This window comes from Oncorhynchus clarkii, chromosome 2 (genome assembly GCF_045791955.1).
Source record: "Oncorhynchus clarkii lewisi isolate Uvic-CL-2024 chromosome 2, UVic_Ocla_1.0, whole genome shotgun sequence".
NCBI lineage: Eukaryota > Metazoa > Chordata > Actinopteri > Salmoniformes > Salmonidae > Oncorhynchus > Oncorhynchus clarkii.
Window position 1 is genome coordinate 53,164,081 of NC_092148.1, and position 19,910 is coordinate 53,183,990.

Here is a 19,910-nt window from a genome sequence, read left to right on the forward strand (position 1 = left end):
AACAAAAATAAAACGCAACATGTAAATGTTGATCCCATGTTTTCATGAGGACCACACAAAGAAATTCCACAAATGAACTTAAGACACACCTGTTCATTGAAATGCATTCCAGGTGACTACCTCATGAAGATGGGTGAGAGAATGCCAAGAGTGTGCAAAGCTTTCAAGGCAAAGGGTGGCTACTTGAAGAATGTCAAATATATTTTGATTTGTGTATATATTTTGATTTTTGGTTACTACATGATTCCATATGTGTTATTTCATAGTTTTGATGTCTTCACTATTATTCTACAATGTAGAAAACAGTCAAAAGTAAAAGAAAAACCCTGGAATGAGTAGGTGTTTTAAAACTTTGGACCGGTAGTGTAAAAGAGCCCAGAAATGTCCCATATGCACAAAATGTTATTTCTCTAAAATGTTGTGCACATATTTGTTACCATCCCTGTTAGTGAGCATTTATGTTATTAGCATTGACAGGTGTGGCATATCAAGTAGCTGATTAAACAGCATCATCATTACACAGGTGCACCTTGTGCTGGGGACAATAAAATGCCACAGAAATGCTCACTTTTGTCACAACGCAATGCCACAGATGTCTCAAGTTGAGGGAGTGTGCAATTGACATGCTGATTGCAGGAATGCCTACCAGAGCTATTGCCAGAGAATTAAATGTACATTTCTCAATACGTCAATATTCAGCAATACGTCCAACTGGCCTCACAACAAATTAAATCAAATATTTTTGGTCACATGCAGATATTATTGCAAGTGTAGCGAAATACTTGTGCAGTGCAGCAATATCTAACAAGGAAAATCTAACCATTCCACAACAAATTCCTAGTACAAACAAACAAATATATATGGATGAGCAATGACAGAGTGGCATAGGCTAAGATGCAATAGATAGAATACAGTATATACAGTTTAAGTCAGAAGTTTACATACATTTATGTTGGAGTCATTAAAACTCATTTTTCAACCACTCCATAAAATGTCTTGTTTAACAAACTATAGTTTTGGCAAGTCGGTTAGGACATCTACTTTGTGCATTACAAGTCATTTTTCCAACAATTGTTTACAGACAGATTATTTCACTATATCACAATTCCAGTGGGTCAGAAGTTTATGTCATGGCTTTAGAAGCTTCTGATAGGCTAAGTGACATCATTTGAGTCAATTGGAGGTGTACCTGTGGATGTATTTCAAGGCCTACCTTCAAACTCAGCCAAGACCTCAGAAAAAAATGTGTAGAGCTCTACAAGTCTGGTTCATCCTTGGGAGCAATTTCCAAACGCTAGAAGGTACCACTTTCATCTGTACAAACAATAGTACGCAAGTATAAACACCATGGGACCACGCAGCCATCATTGGTGCGAAAAGTGCAAATCTATCCCAGAACAACAGCAGACGGCAACACCCTCTGGAGAGTCCTGCGGTTGTGGGCGGTGCAGTTGCCTTACCAGGCAGTGATACAGCCCGACAGGTGGCTCAATTGTGCATCTGTAAAGGTTTGAGGGTTTAAGGTGACAAGCCACATTTCTTCAGCCTCCTGAGGTTGAAGAAGCTCTTTTGTGCCTTCTTCACCACACTGTCTGTGTGGATGGACCATTTCAGTTTGTCCGTGACATGTACGCTGAGGAACTTAACATTTTCCACCTTCTCCACTGCTGTCCCATCGATGTGGATAGGGGGGGGGGGGGGGGGGGTGCACCCTCTGCTCTTTCCTGAAGTCCATGATCTCCTTTGTTTTGTTGATGGTGCGTGAGACCACGTGTAACCACGCAAGCCCAGGATCTTGACATCCGGCTTCTTCACCTGCGGGATTGGAGATCAGCCACCCAGACAGCTGATGAAACTGCGGAGTATTTCTGTCTGTAATAAAGCCCTTTTGTGGGGGAAAAACTCAAATCGGATTGGCTGGGCCTGGCTCCCCAGTGTGTGGGCCTATGCCCAGTCATGTGATATCCATAGATTACGGCCTAAGGAATTAATTGCAATTGCGTGATTTGCTTATATGATCTGTGATTCAAAATGGCACTCAAATCTGAGCTCTCTTTGTTACAGGTGCATGGTAACAGTTGAATAATAAGAGGAAAAACGAAACCTGCACAATGCTCTTGCTAGTATCACTTATTTTCATTTAAGCTTTACGTATCGGCCTCAATGCATTCGGCAGAGCTTTTGAGTGTATAATTTGCACCCTTATGTAGACATTGCTCAACTCACATCTGTTCAATGAATCAAATGGAGCTGTGAAATCGATTAATTTTGCGGTTAAATTTTTGTTCCCTATAATAATCTGACCTCTTGACCTTGTTGGCGGGTATTTATTTAATGCATTATACGGCCGTTAACAGACAATTCATACAAATAGTACCATTATAATTCTTGGTACCATTTATCATAATATGGTAGAATGTATAATGCAGGTTAAAACCTTGGTATTTCCATGAAACCATGGTAAAAATGAGGCAATACCATGGTATTATTTAGGTGTGCATGGCAGTACCGTCATAAACTTCATGACCAAAAGTATGTGGACACCTGCTCATCTGACATCTCATTCCAAAATCATGGGCATTAATATGGAGTTGGTCCCCGCTTTGCAGCTATAACAGCCTCCACTCTTTTGGAAAGGCTTTCCACTAGATGTGGGGACATTGCTGCGGGGACTTGCTTCCATTCAGCCACAAGCGCATTAGTGAGGTCGGGCACTAATGTTGGGCAATTAGGTCTGGCTCTCAGTTGGCATTCCAATTCGACTAACAGTTCTTGTGCTGACGTTTCTTCCAGAGGCAGTTTGGAACTTGGTAGTGAGTGTTGCAACAGAGCACAGGCGATTTTTATGCTCTTCAGCACTCAGTGGTTCGAGTGCTGAAGCTTTTGTGGCCTACCACTTCAGCCGTTGTTGCGCCTTCCCAATAAAAGCACTTACCATTGTCTGGGGCAGCTCAAGCAGGGCATACATTTCACAAACTGACTTGTTGGAAAGATGGCATCCTATGACGTGCCATGTTGTTAGTCAATGAGCTCTTATGTAAGGCAAGGCCAGTCTACTGCAAATGTTTGTCTATGGAGATTGCATGGCTGTGTGCTTGATTTTATACACCTGTCAGCAACAGGTGGCTGAAATAGCCAAATCCACTAATTTAAAGATGTGTCCACACACACAATATATATAAATACACAACTTAAAAGCTAAAACCATGGTACATTTCCATGATTCAGACTATACCATGGTATAAGTGAAAGTACCATAGTTGCCCCTTTGAGAGGCAAGGTACAGCACACATGTTGCCCATGCTACAGGTTGTCCACCTGTATTGCCTCCCTCGGACTGTACCGGCAGCAACACAGTTCGCGCAGTCGTTACAAAGGAGAGGATTATCTATTATATTGATAAAATAGTCGAGTGACCAATTGAAATACATGTCCGAAAGATGGAAGGCAGACGGTAGGAGGCGAGATCAGGTGGACCCTTTCTAGCCAATGAGAGGACAGATACGTGTGAATGGGCTCAACTGAAAGTCGTCCTCCCCCAAAGTTGCCACTTGAGTCCACTTATATCGGTGCATTCGTAACAACCTAACCATTACGAAACATATTTTATCAAATATGCTTCAAGTAGCAAATTATAAATGATTTGTATTCGACCTCTACAGAAAAATGAATCGTCTTATTTTCGTGGACAGATTTTGGTCGCAGTAAACCCTCTCGCCTCTTCCTCTCTGAGATGACTAACGTTAAACTAAATCCACCGACTCACGTTCCTCAAAACTCCACCCTCGCATTTATGTCAAGAAACATTTCACTCAAGAGTCGTCACAGCTCCAATAAACACCGAGGAGTTTAGACAATTCAAGGGAAGCGTTCAGGAGTTTACCTGTGTTGGTGCGAAACATGTTAGACCCATCCTCCAGCGAAGACTCGGGGGGAGAAATTAACGAGGACACTCAAGTTCCAAAAGACCCCCCGACTTCCTCGGGTCAAGGAGGTAAACATAAGAAACGACCACCTGCGGACCAAGCACAAGCCGAAAAGTCTCCTGTCGAAGACCAGGTGAAAAATGAACAGGAAAGACTTCAGAAAGAGGAAGCGGAGAGGAAAAGTAAACTACAGATGTATGTATTTGTGTTGAGATGTATAGCGTACCCTTTCAATGCCAAACAACCCACGGATATGGCACGCAGGCAACAAAAGGTGAGTGAGCGCAAACGCCCAGCCACAGCGAGAACACTTTTTAAATAGCCACTTAATGCACCTGTTTTCTTTTCAGTTTAGCGCCCCATTGCAAGCCAGAGCCAGACGACATGAAAACGTTTTAAACTTGAAGCAAATGTTTATGTAGGCAAGTAACATGTCAGAGGAACCTCATCTCTAGAGCGTTTTCATAAATTAATGAATAAAAGTAGCCATTAAGTTATTCATTTGTTGTGACAGGGCTCAGTGCTGGGCTGCATTCAATACGAAAAACGTTCAATTAAAGGAAACGGTGCTGTTGAAAAACAGTGAGGGGTTGGGGAACTCTCCGCTACCTTTTTAAAGACGTCGCTCATTGCTTCAAACCACACCCACCAAACTGACCAAATGTACCTCAAAGTCTAATCAAGAAGTTTAAATAAGGTTTTGGGGAAAAGTGTATTTTAGTACATAACGTCACGCAACGTAGCAAACGTTAAATTAACCTGAACACACCCCAGGTGTCCACTCCATTCTTTGCCCCACAGAAATGTTATGAATGATGGATGTTCATTATGGTAAATATTAGTGGCGTACATTCGTTATTTTCAGGGTTGAGTAGGTTACTTTCTAAATGTAATCCATTAGTTACTAGTTACCTGTCCAAAATTGTAATCAGTAACTTTTGGATTACCCAAACTCAGTAACTCAGTACTTTTAGATTACTTTCCACTTAAGAGGCATTAGAAGAAGACAAAAATGTATGTTACCAATTGAATGACATTTTTTGCAGGATATATCAATGTTAAAGTTTAGATAGCTGGCCATATATGGATGTTACATTTTACTTTATGAGTTGGTTATGTAGGCTTCTTCTAACCCACTGCTTTCTACTACATGTAATAATATGATTAAATTATATCTTTACATTAATATTTAAGTACAAAAATTGATGTAGCAACTACATATTGCCCCTTGAAGTCTATCAAACGTGGCGATTTTGAGCATGTGTTCATTAGGCCTTTTTTTGTTTTATTTTTATCAGCATGAATTAGATTGAGCAATAAAAGCCCTACTTTTGTACCGTAGGCTGGGATCCGCACTAATGTAGCTGTTGCAAGAGTGCATTTTTCACTGTCTGTCTACTGGTTTTCAAAAGCTATGATTGATAGGCAACTTAAACTTCTTGAATTCAACCATTATTGGGTTCAAATACACATTTAGATTTCTGAACAGCCATCCCCAACCACCACAATCCGTAAGGCGCAAAAAGCTAAATGAGAGCAGCAGTGTGATTCACATCGATGCGCTATGTAGATCTAAAAAATAAGTGATATCCGTATTGTTGTAGACTACACCACTGCTCTTGTACTTACCTTCAAGCATTTATTCAAGTAGGATAATCTTTGGATGCCGACAGCAGTCACACCATTGGAAGACATAGCTTGGACTGAAAGCCTACAAAAGCTTATTCCTGCTCTTTTCCCGTGATCCATCAAACACATTTGGTGTGTCAACATAGTGGTCACGCTCAGGTGGAACATTATTAAACTTGCGCCTTTTTTCAATGCTGATTTGAATGTCATTGAGAAAACAGAAGTGTCAGATCTTTTTTTTTTTTGCAAACATCCTTTCTGAATTTAAAAGTAATCCTTGTATCAATCATCTAGTTTTTCAAAAGTATCTCATCTGATTACAATATTTTTGCTGGTAACGGATTACAGTTTTTTTGTAATCTTTTGTAATCCCTTTGTAATCTCCATTACTGGTTATTTAAATTTTCTTGGGAGCTTAAAACAAATGGAAACTATTTGCAGACAAATTAAGTATATTTGATATGTCAAATGGGTCCTTCACTTTATTTGGACTGGTTTGTCACTGTGCCCAAGCGCTCGACTAAGCCCAGAAGCTATTTTTAAGAATTCACTCACAGGTACCGAGATTCTTCTTGGAGCCAGGCAGCAACTGTTTATTTTCTATACATGTAATCCTGATATGCACCTGCCATCACATTATTGGACATGGATTTCATATCTTGGTCACATGGTCCTAGTCTATCCTAGGTTTGCTTACATTCCTGTTCTCACAGAACTTGGGACATAAAAAAAAGAGTGTGTGTGTGTGTGTGTGTGTGTGTGTGTGTGTGTGTGTGTGTGTGTGTGTGTGTGTGTGTGTGTGTGTGTGTGTGTGTGTGTGTGTGTGTGTGTGTGTGTGTGTGTGTGTGTGTGTGTGTGTGTGTGTGTGTGTGTGTGTGTGTGTGTGTGTGAGAGAGAGAGAGAGGCACACAGTGAAACATAACTTTGCGAGACTGGTACACCTTATACTGTATGTCTTTGCTTACATTTGTGTAAGACTTTATGTATGGGTGTCGTTGTGGTTTATATTGGCTACTGTGTGCATTTTATCAATGTGAAATATTCATTCAGCATTCCCTTTGCCCCGCAACACTGACAGTAGTAGCACACTTCGCTATTTGACCCTGGGCTGAGGCTTGACGTAGAAAAGGGAAAAAAGCCCACCCTGCTTACCAAGAACAGGGCTGATTTGCACACTGAGGCCAAAAAAAATGCCTTTCACAGCGCTCATGAGTGATTCCTCACGAAACCAGGGTGACATTTAATCCAAATAATAGTCAATTTGGAGGAAGGATTGTTGAGACATACATTTGACATTTGTATGTAAAAGCATAATGGAGAAACAATTAGTTATGTTTGGCATATTTATTACATTTTGGCCTTAACCAGGACCCCTTTAAGACTCCATTATGTTTTATCTGTAGGTGCTACAAAGCTACATTTGGTGTGACGCTTTACCACTTGCTCTGTAATATGAGCAGTATTTTGATTTCAATAGCAATTTTCTTGCATTCGTTTATGAATATTGAAAAATCTAAAAATGTATATTGAAAAAAAAAACAATTTTGTTGTTTAACATAATATACTCCACTGCAGGGCTCTCCAAACCTGTTCCTGGAGAGCTACCCTCCTGTAGGTTTCTGTTTCAACCCCAGTTGTCACTAACCTGATTCAGCTTATCAACCAGCTAATTATTAGAATCAGGCGTGCTAGATTAGGGTTGGAGTGAACACCTCCAGGACCAGGGTTGTAAGAGCCCTGCTCTACAGGCATATTAAAGTTACATAGTGGGATCTCTGCTACTTTTAGAGTTATGATCCAATTTGTAAGCATTACCAACCGAGTGAATGTGAAAATGGATTCAAAATGGTCAACCTCAGCTGGTGATTTGCAGGATGTGCAACAATACAAATAAAAAGGGCTGTAATGGGTTACATTGCCTATTATGCCAATTTATCTGTATAAAATGGGCCATAACTTTAAAACTAGCAGATATCCCACTTTGGAACTTTTGATATGCCCATAGAGTTTATGTTCAATAATATAAGGAAAAATTTGCCAAATCAATATACAAACAGAATGCAGACACAAGTCAACATAGATATCATACGGAATATACAATATCAGAACAGTAAGCATAAAATATGAAACTCTGGAGTATAGGCTAATTACAGTGGGAATATACCATTTATAGAGGGGATATATCTATTTTATGTATGAGGAGGGAGGGATGCTGCCGTGACAAATATAGACAGTTCGTATACAGTGTTGTACAGAGGTGTATTAGAGGTAATTGATGACAAGGTGCAGTGTTCGGGCCCAATGCAAAGTCACTTAATCCCTATGAGCCCGATGGCTGCATAATGAGGGCCATAGCACAGGGGAAGGAAAATGTTCAGGTGTTGGGTAGTTTTGGTCATGACCTAAACCGTCTGCCAGAAGGGAGGCTTTGAAAGATGGTGTGTTCATGGGGGGGGGGGGGGGTCTGCTTTAGGGGAGTCTGCTGTAATCGACATCCACGTCATCGGCGCCCGGGGAACAGTGGGTTAACTGCCTTGCTCAGGGGCAGAACGACATATTTTTTACCTTGTTAGCTCGGGGATTCGATACAGCAACTTGTCAGTTATTGGCCCAATGCTCCTACCTGCCAGAGCTTATGACCTCTGTGTTTACCCTATATTCATTTAGCAGAGGCAGGACATCTCCACAGTTTTGACTGTGTTGAGTTCAGGTTGTTGCGACTGCACCAGGCGGTCAACCTCTCCACTGTTCTTGGTTTCGTCACCATTGGAGATGAGACTGACCAGGGTAGGATCATCAGCAAACTTGAGTAGTTTGACAGATGTGGCATTGGAGGTGCAGTCATTTTGATGTTAGTTTTTGGTTAACAAATACTATAAAAAAAAATAACCAGGAATTCAGCAAATTAATTTAGGAAATCTGTTCCCAAGTATTCCTACAAATAAAATTAGACACTCTGAGTGTACAAAACATTAGGAAAACATTCCTAATGTTGAGTTGCACCCCCTTTTCCCCTCCGAGCAGCCTCAATTCGTCGGGGCATGGACTCTACAAGGTGTCAAAAGCGTTCCACAGGGATGCTGTCTCATGGGATATCTCCCACAGTTGTGCCATGTTGGCTGGATGTCCTTTGGGTGGTGGACCATTCTGTTGAGCGTGAAAAACTCAGCAGAGTTTTTGACACAACCGGTGCACCTGGCGCCTACCACCATACCCCTTTGTCTTGCTCATTCACCCTCTGAATGGCACACACGGAGTGCATTCTGAGATTATTCAGATCTCTTGACTTTTTCCTTCATCTGATTAATTATTATCATCTATGACCATGAATTTTCAATTGATTAATTACTGAGTTATTACATTTTAACAAACAATCCAAACATTGAAATACCATTATGTAAGGTGAAGTAAATATTCAAACCGGTCTGTGCATCAATACCGGTGTATATTCTATATTGGTGGGTTTGTTGTTGTGCATGAGCAGAAAAGAACCCTATAGACATGACCTGTAAAAGTAGGGCTATTTTCCTTCCACTGGTCCTGGGGACCTTGTTAAGGTCAACGGCATTATGAACTTTACCCAGTACCAGAATATTTTTGCCAAAACCTGGTTGCCTCTGCCAGGAGGCTGAAAACTTGGCCACAAGTGGATCTTCAAGCAAGACAATAACTGTCGATTGAAATCGGCAAATAAATGATTAATTGGCCACAAAATCAACATTTTGCTCAATCTCATAATGTCACCCATACTGCACCATGAGCATAGCTTGAAGTTTGGTCTGTGTCTGTCTATCCTTAGCAAGTGCTACTGCTATCCATCGCTACCCACCCCTCACTACCTCCCCCGGGCAGAATTACTCAATGTGTCCCCATGTCTGGTCTCCAGAGAGATTCCAGATCCTCATTATATGGAATCAAGGTCTTGGCACCAGAGAAACTGACACACCCACATAATTGTTGCTCAAATAATTGTCATGTCCAATGATATCAATAAAAAGCCTCAAAGGACACAGATGTGGATCAGCTTTATTTCCGGAACGGAACATGTTGTATCATTCCTGGAGGGATTTCAGGTATGATACGTTTACCTGAACTGAACAAACCAGCTTTACTGAATCTGTCTCCTCCTTGTTTGCATACTTGACTGGTTGTAGTGGGAATGAAGCAGTCACATGCCAACTAGCCATCTCAGTATCTCTCTGACTCTTGTCTCAGGTATCTCTCTCATGACGAACCAGTCCAGAATCAAAAAACAAGCATTGGACTAGTGTATAGCAGTAGTAGCAGTGGACTAGTGTATACCAGTGTATTAGAAACCACTTCAAAACGCCTTAGTTACCTTGCCTCGTCAGACCTCCAATTGGCATATCTCAGAGGACCAGAGATCAGGGCCATAGATCACTAACGAAAAAGTCCAATGCAAAAAGTCAATTTGAATGAAGAGGATCAAGCTAGTGGGAAGGCTTATACCACAGAATGTGCGTAGCGGTATACTGAAGAATGGATTGACAGGACCACACACAGTTTTATGAGAAGTTGTTACTTATCACTGAACCCACATTCTTAGAATACCTTATTGCATTTTATTTTTTTAATTAGTTACTATAAAGCACACAGGGTCCTCACACATGTTGGTGCCAATGTGATACTGTTTGTGCTAAGGAATTATTTCTGTTGCCTTACTTGTCAAATTGTTTCTTTGCAGTGGACTGTGAGTTGGCCACAGTATTGCTCCCTGTCTAATGGAGGAGAGAGTAACTATTGTCCACGAGGATATGAATCAAACTCCCTCTCCCAAAAGGCTTGCCTTCTCCTCTTCCCTCAAAACGTTGGCTCTTTCACTGAAAGTCCATGAGGGGGCTGACTGCTTCATCCCTCATCTCATTCTTTTTTTCTGTATTTAATCTCTCTTACTTGCTCTCTCTCTATTAATTTTCATGTTTATTTAACTCAATAGAAACATGTCATTTAGCTACCATGATTAATATAATAATATTGAAGAGTTGATTAAACATGTATGATAATGGCAGGGAAGGTAAAAGGCATACATTTTATAAGCGCCTTTCCTCTGTCTCTCGACAATCCTCACAGTAACCAGAGAGAAACCATAAGCCTCAAATCAAAATCGTATTTGTCACATGCGTCGAATACAAGAGGTGTAGACCTTGAAATGCTTACTTACAAGCCCTTAACCAGCAATGCAGTTAAGAAAATATTTACGAAATAAACAAAAGTTGAGAAGAAAAAAAAGTAACATAATAAAATAACAATAACGAGGTTATATACGGGGTACCAGTACGTACCGAGTCAATGTGCGGGGGTACAGGTTAGTTGAGGTAATTTGTACATGTACGTAAGCATTTCACGGTAACACCTGTTGTATTCGGCGCATGTGACATAAAATCTGATTTTATTTTGATGTAGGTAGGGGTAAAGTGACTATGCATAGATAATAAACAGTGGGGGGGTTGTCAATGCAAAAAGTCCAGGTGGCCATTTGATTAATTGGTCAACAGTCTTATGGCTTGGGGGTAGAAGCTACTAAGGAGCCTTTTGGACCTAGATATGTCGCTCCTGTACCGCTTGCTGTGCGGTAGCAGAGAGTATAGTCTATGACTTGGGTGACTGGAGTCTTCCTCTGACACCTCCTAATTTAGAGGTCCTGGATGGCACAAAGCTTTGCCCCAGTGATGTACTGGGCCGTATGCAGTACTCTCTGTAACACCTTATGGTTGGATGTCGAGCAGCTGCATACCAATTGGTGAAGCAATTGGTTAGGATGCTCTCGATGATGCAACTTTTTGAGGATCTGGGGACCCATGCCAAATCTTTTCAGTCTCCCGAGGGGGAATAGGCGTTGTCATGCCCTCTTCACGACTGTCTTGGTGTTTGGCCCATGATGGCAAGTCTCCCCACAAATGTTTTGTCTCCAAGCCTGCATGACCGCCAAGGTGGGAAGCCAATGCTACAGGAACACCTTTCCGAGGTGTCTAACGCATCCTCATTTCCACGTCTAATCCTCTGGCACCCGATTATTACACAAACAAACAAAAAACGACAAAGACCACAGGCACACTTCTGTGGTCTTTGTCGTCTAGCCTTCCCTTGTCAATTTCCCTCTCCCTGACATGCAGCGCTTCCCAGGGGCTTATGTAACTTGCTACCTCTCCACCCTCCGCTGACAAAAAAGTGAATGGACAGTTCAGTGGGGCTTTCTGACAGCTAATTAGAGATGCTGTGAGGAGAGTTGTAGACTCTCCAAAACCCTGAGGGCAGAGCTGGCCCGATGAGATCCCCCATGGTGTGTTGTGTTGCTACCAAGGTTTAGAGTCCAGATCTGGAAGGGACACTATGGTAGCTGGGCCCTAGAGATTTTTGGCTGTCAATGTGGCAGGACATGATGATCCCAATAAAGCTCTTGGTAGGTTCAATGAGGTTGATAACAACTAATAGTTGTTGCTTATGCTGACATGCTTGGCATTGCTTGGAGTGACAAGTATTTATACAGTACCAGTCAAAAGTTGACACACCTACTCAAATATTGTTCCAATATTCACTTTTTTTTTACGTTAGAGGTTTTGTAACAAAGCCATTCCAATCTTGATACTAGAGACCAAAGGGAGAGTTCTGTCTCACTTGATTTACGGCAGTGTGAAGGTGTCATAAAACCCGTCCCAGCCCCCTCCCATCTCTTCTCCTGTAGGAGAGAGGGGGGTCTGGATATCGGTCAGCCATTTGCCAAGCTGATCTGAGGCCTTGGATCCTCGACCAGGAGTGTCATGACAGTAGCCATCCTTTGCCTTGATGACAGCTTTTCACACTCTTGGCATTTTCTCAACCAGCTTAACCTGGAATGCTTTTCCAACAGTCTTGAAGGAGGTCCCACATATGCTTGAGCACTTGTTGGCTGCTTTTCCTTCCCTCTGCGGTCCAACACCCAACTACCTCATCCCCAAATTATATATATTTTTTTTTTCTTTTGCACCCCATTATCTCAACTTGTACATCACTATCACTCCAGTGTTAATTCTAAATTGTCATTATTTTGTCTCTGTGGCCTATTTATTGCCTTACCTCCCTAATCTTACTACATTTGATCACACTGTACATAGATTTTTCTATTGTGTTATTGACTGTACGTTTGTTTATCCCATGTGTAACTCTGTTTGTGTTGCACTGCTTTGCTTTATCTTGGCCAGGTCGAACTTGTTCTCAACTGGCCTACCTGGATAAATAAAGGTGAAATAATAAAATAAATAAAAATCTCATCCCAAACCATCTCAATTGGTTTGAGGTTGGATGATTGTGGAGGCCAGGTCATCTGATGCAGCACTCCATCACTCTCCTTCTTCATCAAATAGCCCTTACACAGCCTGGAGGTGTGTTGGGTGATTGTCCTGTTGAAAAACAAAAGATAGTCCCACTAAGTGCAGACCAGATGGGATGAATCGCTGCAGAATGCTGTGGTGGCCATGCTGGTTAAGTGTGCCTTGAATTCTAAATTAAATCACTGACAGTGTCACCAGCAAAGCACCCACACACCATTACACCTTCTCCATGCTTCACGGGGGGAACCACACATCCGAAGATCATCCGTTCACCTACTCTGCGTCTCACAAAGACACGGCGGTTGGATCTAAAAAATCTCAAATTTGGACTCATCAGACCAAAGGACAGATTTCCGTCGGTTCTAATGTCCATTGCTCGTGTTTCTCGGCCCAAGCATCTCTTCTACTTATTGGTGTCCTTTTATTAGTGGTTTATTTGCAGCAATTAGTCCATGAAGTCCTGATTCACGCTGTCTCCTCTGAACAGTTGATGGTGAGAGGTGTCTGTTACTTGAACTCTGTGATGCATTTATTTGGGAAAGAATTTCTGAGTCTGGTAACTCTAATGAACTTATCTTCGGCAGTTGCTGTTGAAATGTCTGTCACTTGAATTCTGTGAAGTATTTATATGGGCTGGTAACTCTAATGAACGTATCCTCTGCAGCAGAGGTAACTCTGGGTCTTCCTTTCCTGTGGCTGTCCTCATGAGAGCGAGTTTCATCATGGCGCTTGAAGAAACTTTAAAAGTTTTTGTTATGTTCCGTATTGACTGACCTTAATGTTTTAAAGTAATGATGGACTGTCATTTCTATTTGCTTATTTGAGCTGTTCTTGCTATAATATGGACTTGGCCTTTTACCAAATAGGGCTATCTACTGTATACCAACCAACTCTGCCTTGTCACAACACAACCGATTGGCTAAAACACAAAAAAGAAGGAAAAAAATTATATAAATGAACTTTTAACAAGGCACACCTGTTAATGGAAATATATTCCAGGTAACTACCTCATGAAGCTGGTTGAGAGAATGCCAAGAGGGTGCAAAGCTGTTACCAAGGTGGCTACATTGAAGAATCTCAAATATAAAATATATTTTGATTTGTTTAAAATGTTTTGGTTACTACATGATTCCATATATTATTTCATAGTTTTGATGTCTTCACTATAATTCTACAATGTCAAAAATAGAAAAAATAAAGAAAAACATTGAATGCGTAGGTGTGTCAACTTTTTATATATAGTTCAGGATGGGACAAGTGACATTTTGTTTATGAGACAGAACAGTGTAATGAAATGAGAATGCCGTGAAATGCCAAGGCTTTGGATTGTTTCATGAACAAAAGGTTGGACAACACCCAAGAGCCTAGTACACAATTGATTTGGAAACTACATCCCATTTTATTTTAAATCAATAAGTTTGTTCAGCGACCTTACTGTTGTATTTCTTCTGCCATACACAGTCATGCTTATTCCAATGGAACTCTTGTTATTGTGGCCACCTCAGAGGACACTTTCTATTAGGCCTATAACCTACATGTCAACAGGCTTTTTCCCCAAATTCAATTTTTTTGTCCTGTTTCGTGTCCCTCATTGAGAAACAGCACAATGTTTATAGTCCCCTGGAGTTGTGTATTACATCTTCTCATGTTATTATCTCTAGTTTTATGGGCAGAGAACAACGTGATTCTACCTCAAGCATTCTGACTATTGGCTTAATTTGCAACACCCTTGGGTACATGGAGGTGATCATTTTTCGGTGTGTTTGTAAATGCTCTGAATAGTGTCAATATAGGCCTATGCCAGCAGTTCCAGTCAGTTGGTCTGCTTGCCAATGAAGTCCCTGTTGACGAATCCTGTACTACACAGTAAGCTGCACATGTGTGTTCAGGAGATCATTTGTGCTCCCAGAAGCTCTGGGGAGGGTCATCGTTCTTAAGGCTATCATGTGGCCATTTGCAAATTTGGATTGATCTCAGACAATAGACAAAATCGGACATAAGGTATGTATTTGTAGTAACACTACCTTTTTCAATTGGTGGCACCAGGCTATGATTAGGTGGCATGCCCAAAAAAGGTTTTGCAGAGTCAAACAATAGAATACATTTGAGTCATCATCTTAAAGTCTTTCACAACACTTCATTGAGATGAGTAATGGACTACTGAGATGTTAATACCATCTAACATGTCCATCCAGGAATGTAAGATTCTGAATATTTTGATTTGCAACCTAATCTAGTGATTTTTGTTCAATAGAGATGAATTTGGTTTCATCTGACTGTGCGGTAATATTATACACTGCTCAAAAAAATAAAGGGAACACTTAAACAACACAATGTAACTCCAAGTCAATCACACTTCTGTGAAATCAAACTGTCCACTTAGGAAGCAACACTGATTGACAATACATTTCACATGCTGTTGTGCAAATGGAATAGACAACAGGTGGAAATGATAGGCAATTAGCAAGACACCCCCAATAAAGGAGTGGTTCTGCAGGTGGAGACCACAGACCACTTCTCAGTTCCTATGCTTCCTGGCTGATGTTTTGGTCAATTTTGAATGCTGGCGGTGCTTTCACTCTAATGGTAGCATGAGACGGAGTCTTCAACCCACACAAGTGGCTCAGGTAGTGCAGCTCATCCAGGGTGGCACATCAATGCGAGCTGTGGCAAGAAGGTTTGCTGTGTCTGTCAGCGTAGTGTCCAGAGCATGGAGGCGCTACCAGGAGACAGGCCAGTACATCAGGAGACGTGGAGGAGGCCGTAGGCGGGCAACAACCCAGCAGCAGGACCGCTACCTCCGCCTTTGTGCAAGGAGGAGCACTGCCAGAGCCCTGCAAAATGACCTCCAGCAGGCCACAAATGTGCATGTGTCTGCTCAAACGGTCAGAAACAGACTCCATGAGGGTGGTATGAGGGCCCGATGTCCACAGGTGGGGGTTGTGCTTACAGCCCAACACCGTGCAGGACGTTTGGCATTTGCCAGAGAACACCAAGATTGGCAAATTCGCCACTGGCGCCCTGTGCTCTTCACAGATGAAAGCAGGTTCACACTGAGCACGTGACAGACGTGACAGAGTCTGGAGACGCCTTGGAGAACGTTCTGCTGCCTGCAACATCCTCCAGCAGGCGATGGGTCAGTCATGGTGTGGGGTGGCATTTCTTTGGGGGGGGTGGCACAGCCCTCCATGTGCTCGCCAGAGGTAGCCTGACTGCCATTAGGTACCGAGATGATATCCTCAGACCCCTTGTGAGACCATATGCTGGTGCGGTTGGCCCTGGGTTCCTCCTAATGCCAGACAATGCTAGACCTCATGTGGCTGGAGTGTGTCAGCAGTTCCTGCAAGAGGAAGGCATTGATGCTATGGACTGGCCCACCCGTTCCCCAGACCTGAATCCAATTGAGCACATCTGGGACATGATGTCTCGCTCCATCCACCAACAGACTGTCCAGGAGTTGGCGGCTGCTTTAGTCCAGGACTGGAAGGAGATCCCTCAGGAGACCATCCGCCACCTCATCAGGAGCATTCCCAGGCGTTGTAGGGAGGTCATACAGGCGAGGCCACACACACTACTGAGCCTCATTTTGACTTGTTTTAAGGACATTACATCAAAGTTGGATCAGCCTGTAGCGTGGTTTTCCACTTTAATTTTGAGTGTGACTCCAAATCCAGACCTCCATGGGTTGATACATTTGATTTCCATTGATAATTTTTGTGTGATTTTGTTGTCAGCACATTCAACTATGTAAAGAAAAAAGTATTTAATAACAATATTTCACTCATTCAGATCTAGGATGTGCTATTTTAGTGTTCCCTTAATTTTTTTGAGCAGTGTATATAGGCCCATTTCAATTGGTGCTAATTCACCAACTCAAAACACTTTAACAAGATCACTAAGTCTATAACACCAACTGACAGTAGCCATGTATTAATCTATCAGCAAAATAAATTCAATTAAAATTATACCTACAGAATGCTGAGACCATCCTCTCTTTTACCCCTGCAATTACATTTTGGAAAGTTATTCAATCACGAGGTGCACAGCAGAGGGGAGATAAATGGAACACTAATCACTTTAATAATGTATACATATCTTGCATTACTCATCTCATGTATATCCTGTATTTTATACTATTCTACTGTATCTTAATCTATGCCGCTCTGACATTGCTCGTCCATATATTTATATTCTTAATTCCATTCCTTTACTTAGGTTTGTGTGTATTGGGGATATGTTGTGAAATTGTTAGATATTACTTGTTAGACATTACTGCACTGTCGGTGCTATAAACACAAGTATTTCACTACACCCGCAATAACATCTGCTAAACACGTGTGTGTGTGTGTGTGTGTGTGTGTGTGTGTGTGTGTGTGTGTGTGTGTGTGTGTGTGTGTGTGTGTGTGTGTGTGTGTGTGTGTGTGTGTGTGTGTGTGTGCGCGAGAGACCGATACGATTTGATTTAGTGTGAGAGGCTCCCTCATTACAGCAGTCAGCCCCAGCAACACAGGCAGGCACAGTGGCAGGGCAGACACTTCCCACTGGGCAAAACTGGATGAGTCAATGTTGTTTCAGTGTAATTTGTATTTTGACTTGGAAAATACATTGGATTTGAAAAAAGTAATCAACTGTTGTTTTGATGGTGAAATTTCAACCACAGGATTATGTCATCATGGTAACCAAATTTCAACAGAGAAACTTTGTATAAAATATTTTGAATTTGTACCTTTTTAAAGCAACATCTGATATACAACATATACAGTGTCAGAATTGATCTATCAACAGCTACCCTTTGGTGTCCCATCCAGGTATTTTTTTTCCCTCCCCAATTTCGATCTTGTCTCATAGCTGCAACTCCACAACGGGCTTGGGAGAGGCGAAGGTTGAGTAATGCGTCCTCCGAAACATGACCCGCCAAACCGCGCTTCTTAACACCCGCACGCTTAACCCAAAAGCTTAACACCAGCCCGCTTAACCCAATGTATCGGAGGAAATACCGTTCAACTAATGACGAGGTCAGCCTGCAGGCGCCTGGCCTGCCACAGGGAGTTGCTAGAGCGCAATGAGCCAAGTAAAGACCCCCCGGCCAAACCCTCCCCTAACCCGGACGATGCTGGGCCAATTGTGCACTGTCCTATTGCACTCCCGGTCACAGCCGGTTGTGACACAGCCTGGGATCGAACCCGGGTCTGTAGTGACACCTCAAGCACTACAGAGCAGTGCCTTATACCATTTTAATCAAACCCAGCCTTGCTTAGCTATGATATGTCACTGATATTATCAATATGCTATCGTGAGAATGATTAGTTTTAAAAAAACTAAATAGTCACTGTTGCTATTGATTCCAAATGAAATGTGACCATACTTTACCACTCATATGTCAAATGTATTTAGGCCTATATAGCATTTGTAGTAATTAAGAGCTATTGTTTCAGTTAACCCAGAATAAATAAAAACAATAGACAATACAATAGCCCTAGGGGGCCTAGCTCCGGTTGATTTCAAATGTAATGCTAATTGTGTTTGTCAACACAACCAAATATCAACATTTTGAAGGATAATTGCTTGGATAATTCCATCTGTGCCACTGACTTAGTCTGGCTTTAATTCCAGTTTGACTGCAAATTAATCATTGCTACAGTATGTTGGATTCACATATCATTCTCAATCAAAAATCTAAGTTAAAGAACAGGACTAAATCAAATCAAACATTATTTTAAGTGTATTTAAAGTTTGATTTAGGCCTATTCTTTCATTTGGATTTTGGTTGAGATGGATACGTGAATCCAACATATAAATTATTAATTATTATGTAGACAAACTGGAATTAAAGCCAGACTAAGTCAGTGGCACAGATGGAACTATTAGAGCAGAACATAAATCTCCTTCAAATGTTGTTATTTGGTTGAGTAGTCAACCAAACACAATTCAATATTACTTTTGTAGTACAGTAAATAGCCTAAAGTTCAGGTATTTTACAAACTAATGTAACATTCAACCTTAAAATGAGTAACACATCCATAGCCACATTTAGAGGTTACTGTAACTATACATGTCTTATCTAATCATATAAAGTGTGCATGTTCACAATAGCATGCATAGATCGTCGCAGGTCTGTGGAGATCTTCACAATTGCTGCAATAATCTGCTTTTAAGTGGTTGAAAGTGCAGTGATAGACATTCGGGTGACAACTAAGCCAAAAATCACACATTGTTTTGCCATTGCAAATTGGTTGTGCTTTTAGATGTTTGAAAGCATAGTGACAACACATTGTAAATTCCACAAACTTTTGGCTGTCTTTTTGAGTGGGTGAACATAGGTTGTAATGTCATTGATCAATGTCTCAACCAAATATTACCCAATTATCCACGTTGAAATGACATGAGGATAATGCAATTTACTGTTGAACAAATGTTTTATCTGCCTAAGAAAGAGGATAAAAAAAATATATATATATAAAAAAAATTATTTGACCCCTTTTTCTCCCCAATTTCGTGATATCCAATTGTTTAGTAGCTACTATTTTGTCTCATCGCTGCAACTCCTGTACGGGCTCGGGAGAGACGAAGGTTGAAAGTCATGCGTCCTCCGATACACAACCCAACCAAGCCGCACTGCTTCCTAACACAGCGCCATCCAACCCGGAAGCCAGCCGCACCAATGTGTCGGAGGAAACACCGTGCACTTGGCAACCTTGGTTAGCGCGCACTGCGCCCGGCCCGCCACAGGAGTCGCTGGTGCGCGATTGAGACAGGGATTTCCCTACCGGCCTAACCCGGACGATGCTAGGCCAATTGTGCGTCGCCCCACGGACCTCCCGGTCGCGGCCGGTTACGACAAAGCCTGGCCGCGAACCCAGAGTCTCTGGTGGCACAGCTGCCGCTGCAGTACAGCACCCTTAACCACTGCGCCACCTTTGGGAGGCCCGAAGGAGGATGTTTTGATTCGGGTGACCAGGTAGAATGTGCACCTCTGCGACCAATTGAAGGTTTAACTCGCACAGCCAAGTGAAAGGGTTGCAAAATG

The 19,910-nt window shown here is 41.8% G+C and overlaps 1 protein-coding gene across 1 annotated transcript in view; it reads left to right on the plus strand.

Annotated features, from left to right (window-relative positions):
* Positions 1 to 3,553: 3,553 nt before the first annotated feature.
* The window catches only part of LOC139369640 (calcium-dependent secretion activator 2-like), a 237,517-nt gene continuing 221,160 nt past the window's right edge, over positions 3,554 to 19,910 (plus strand). Inside the window, exon 1 of the mRNA XM_071108908.1 lies at positions 3,554 to 4,200. Coding sequence (XP_070965009.1) covers positions 3,901 to 4,200 — 300 coding nt within the window. The 5' untranslated portion in view covers positions 3,554 to 3,900. The remainder of the gene's footprint in view (positions 4,201 to 19,910) is intronic.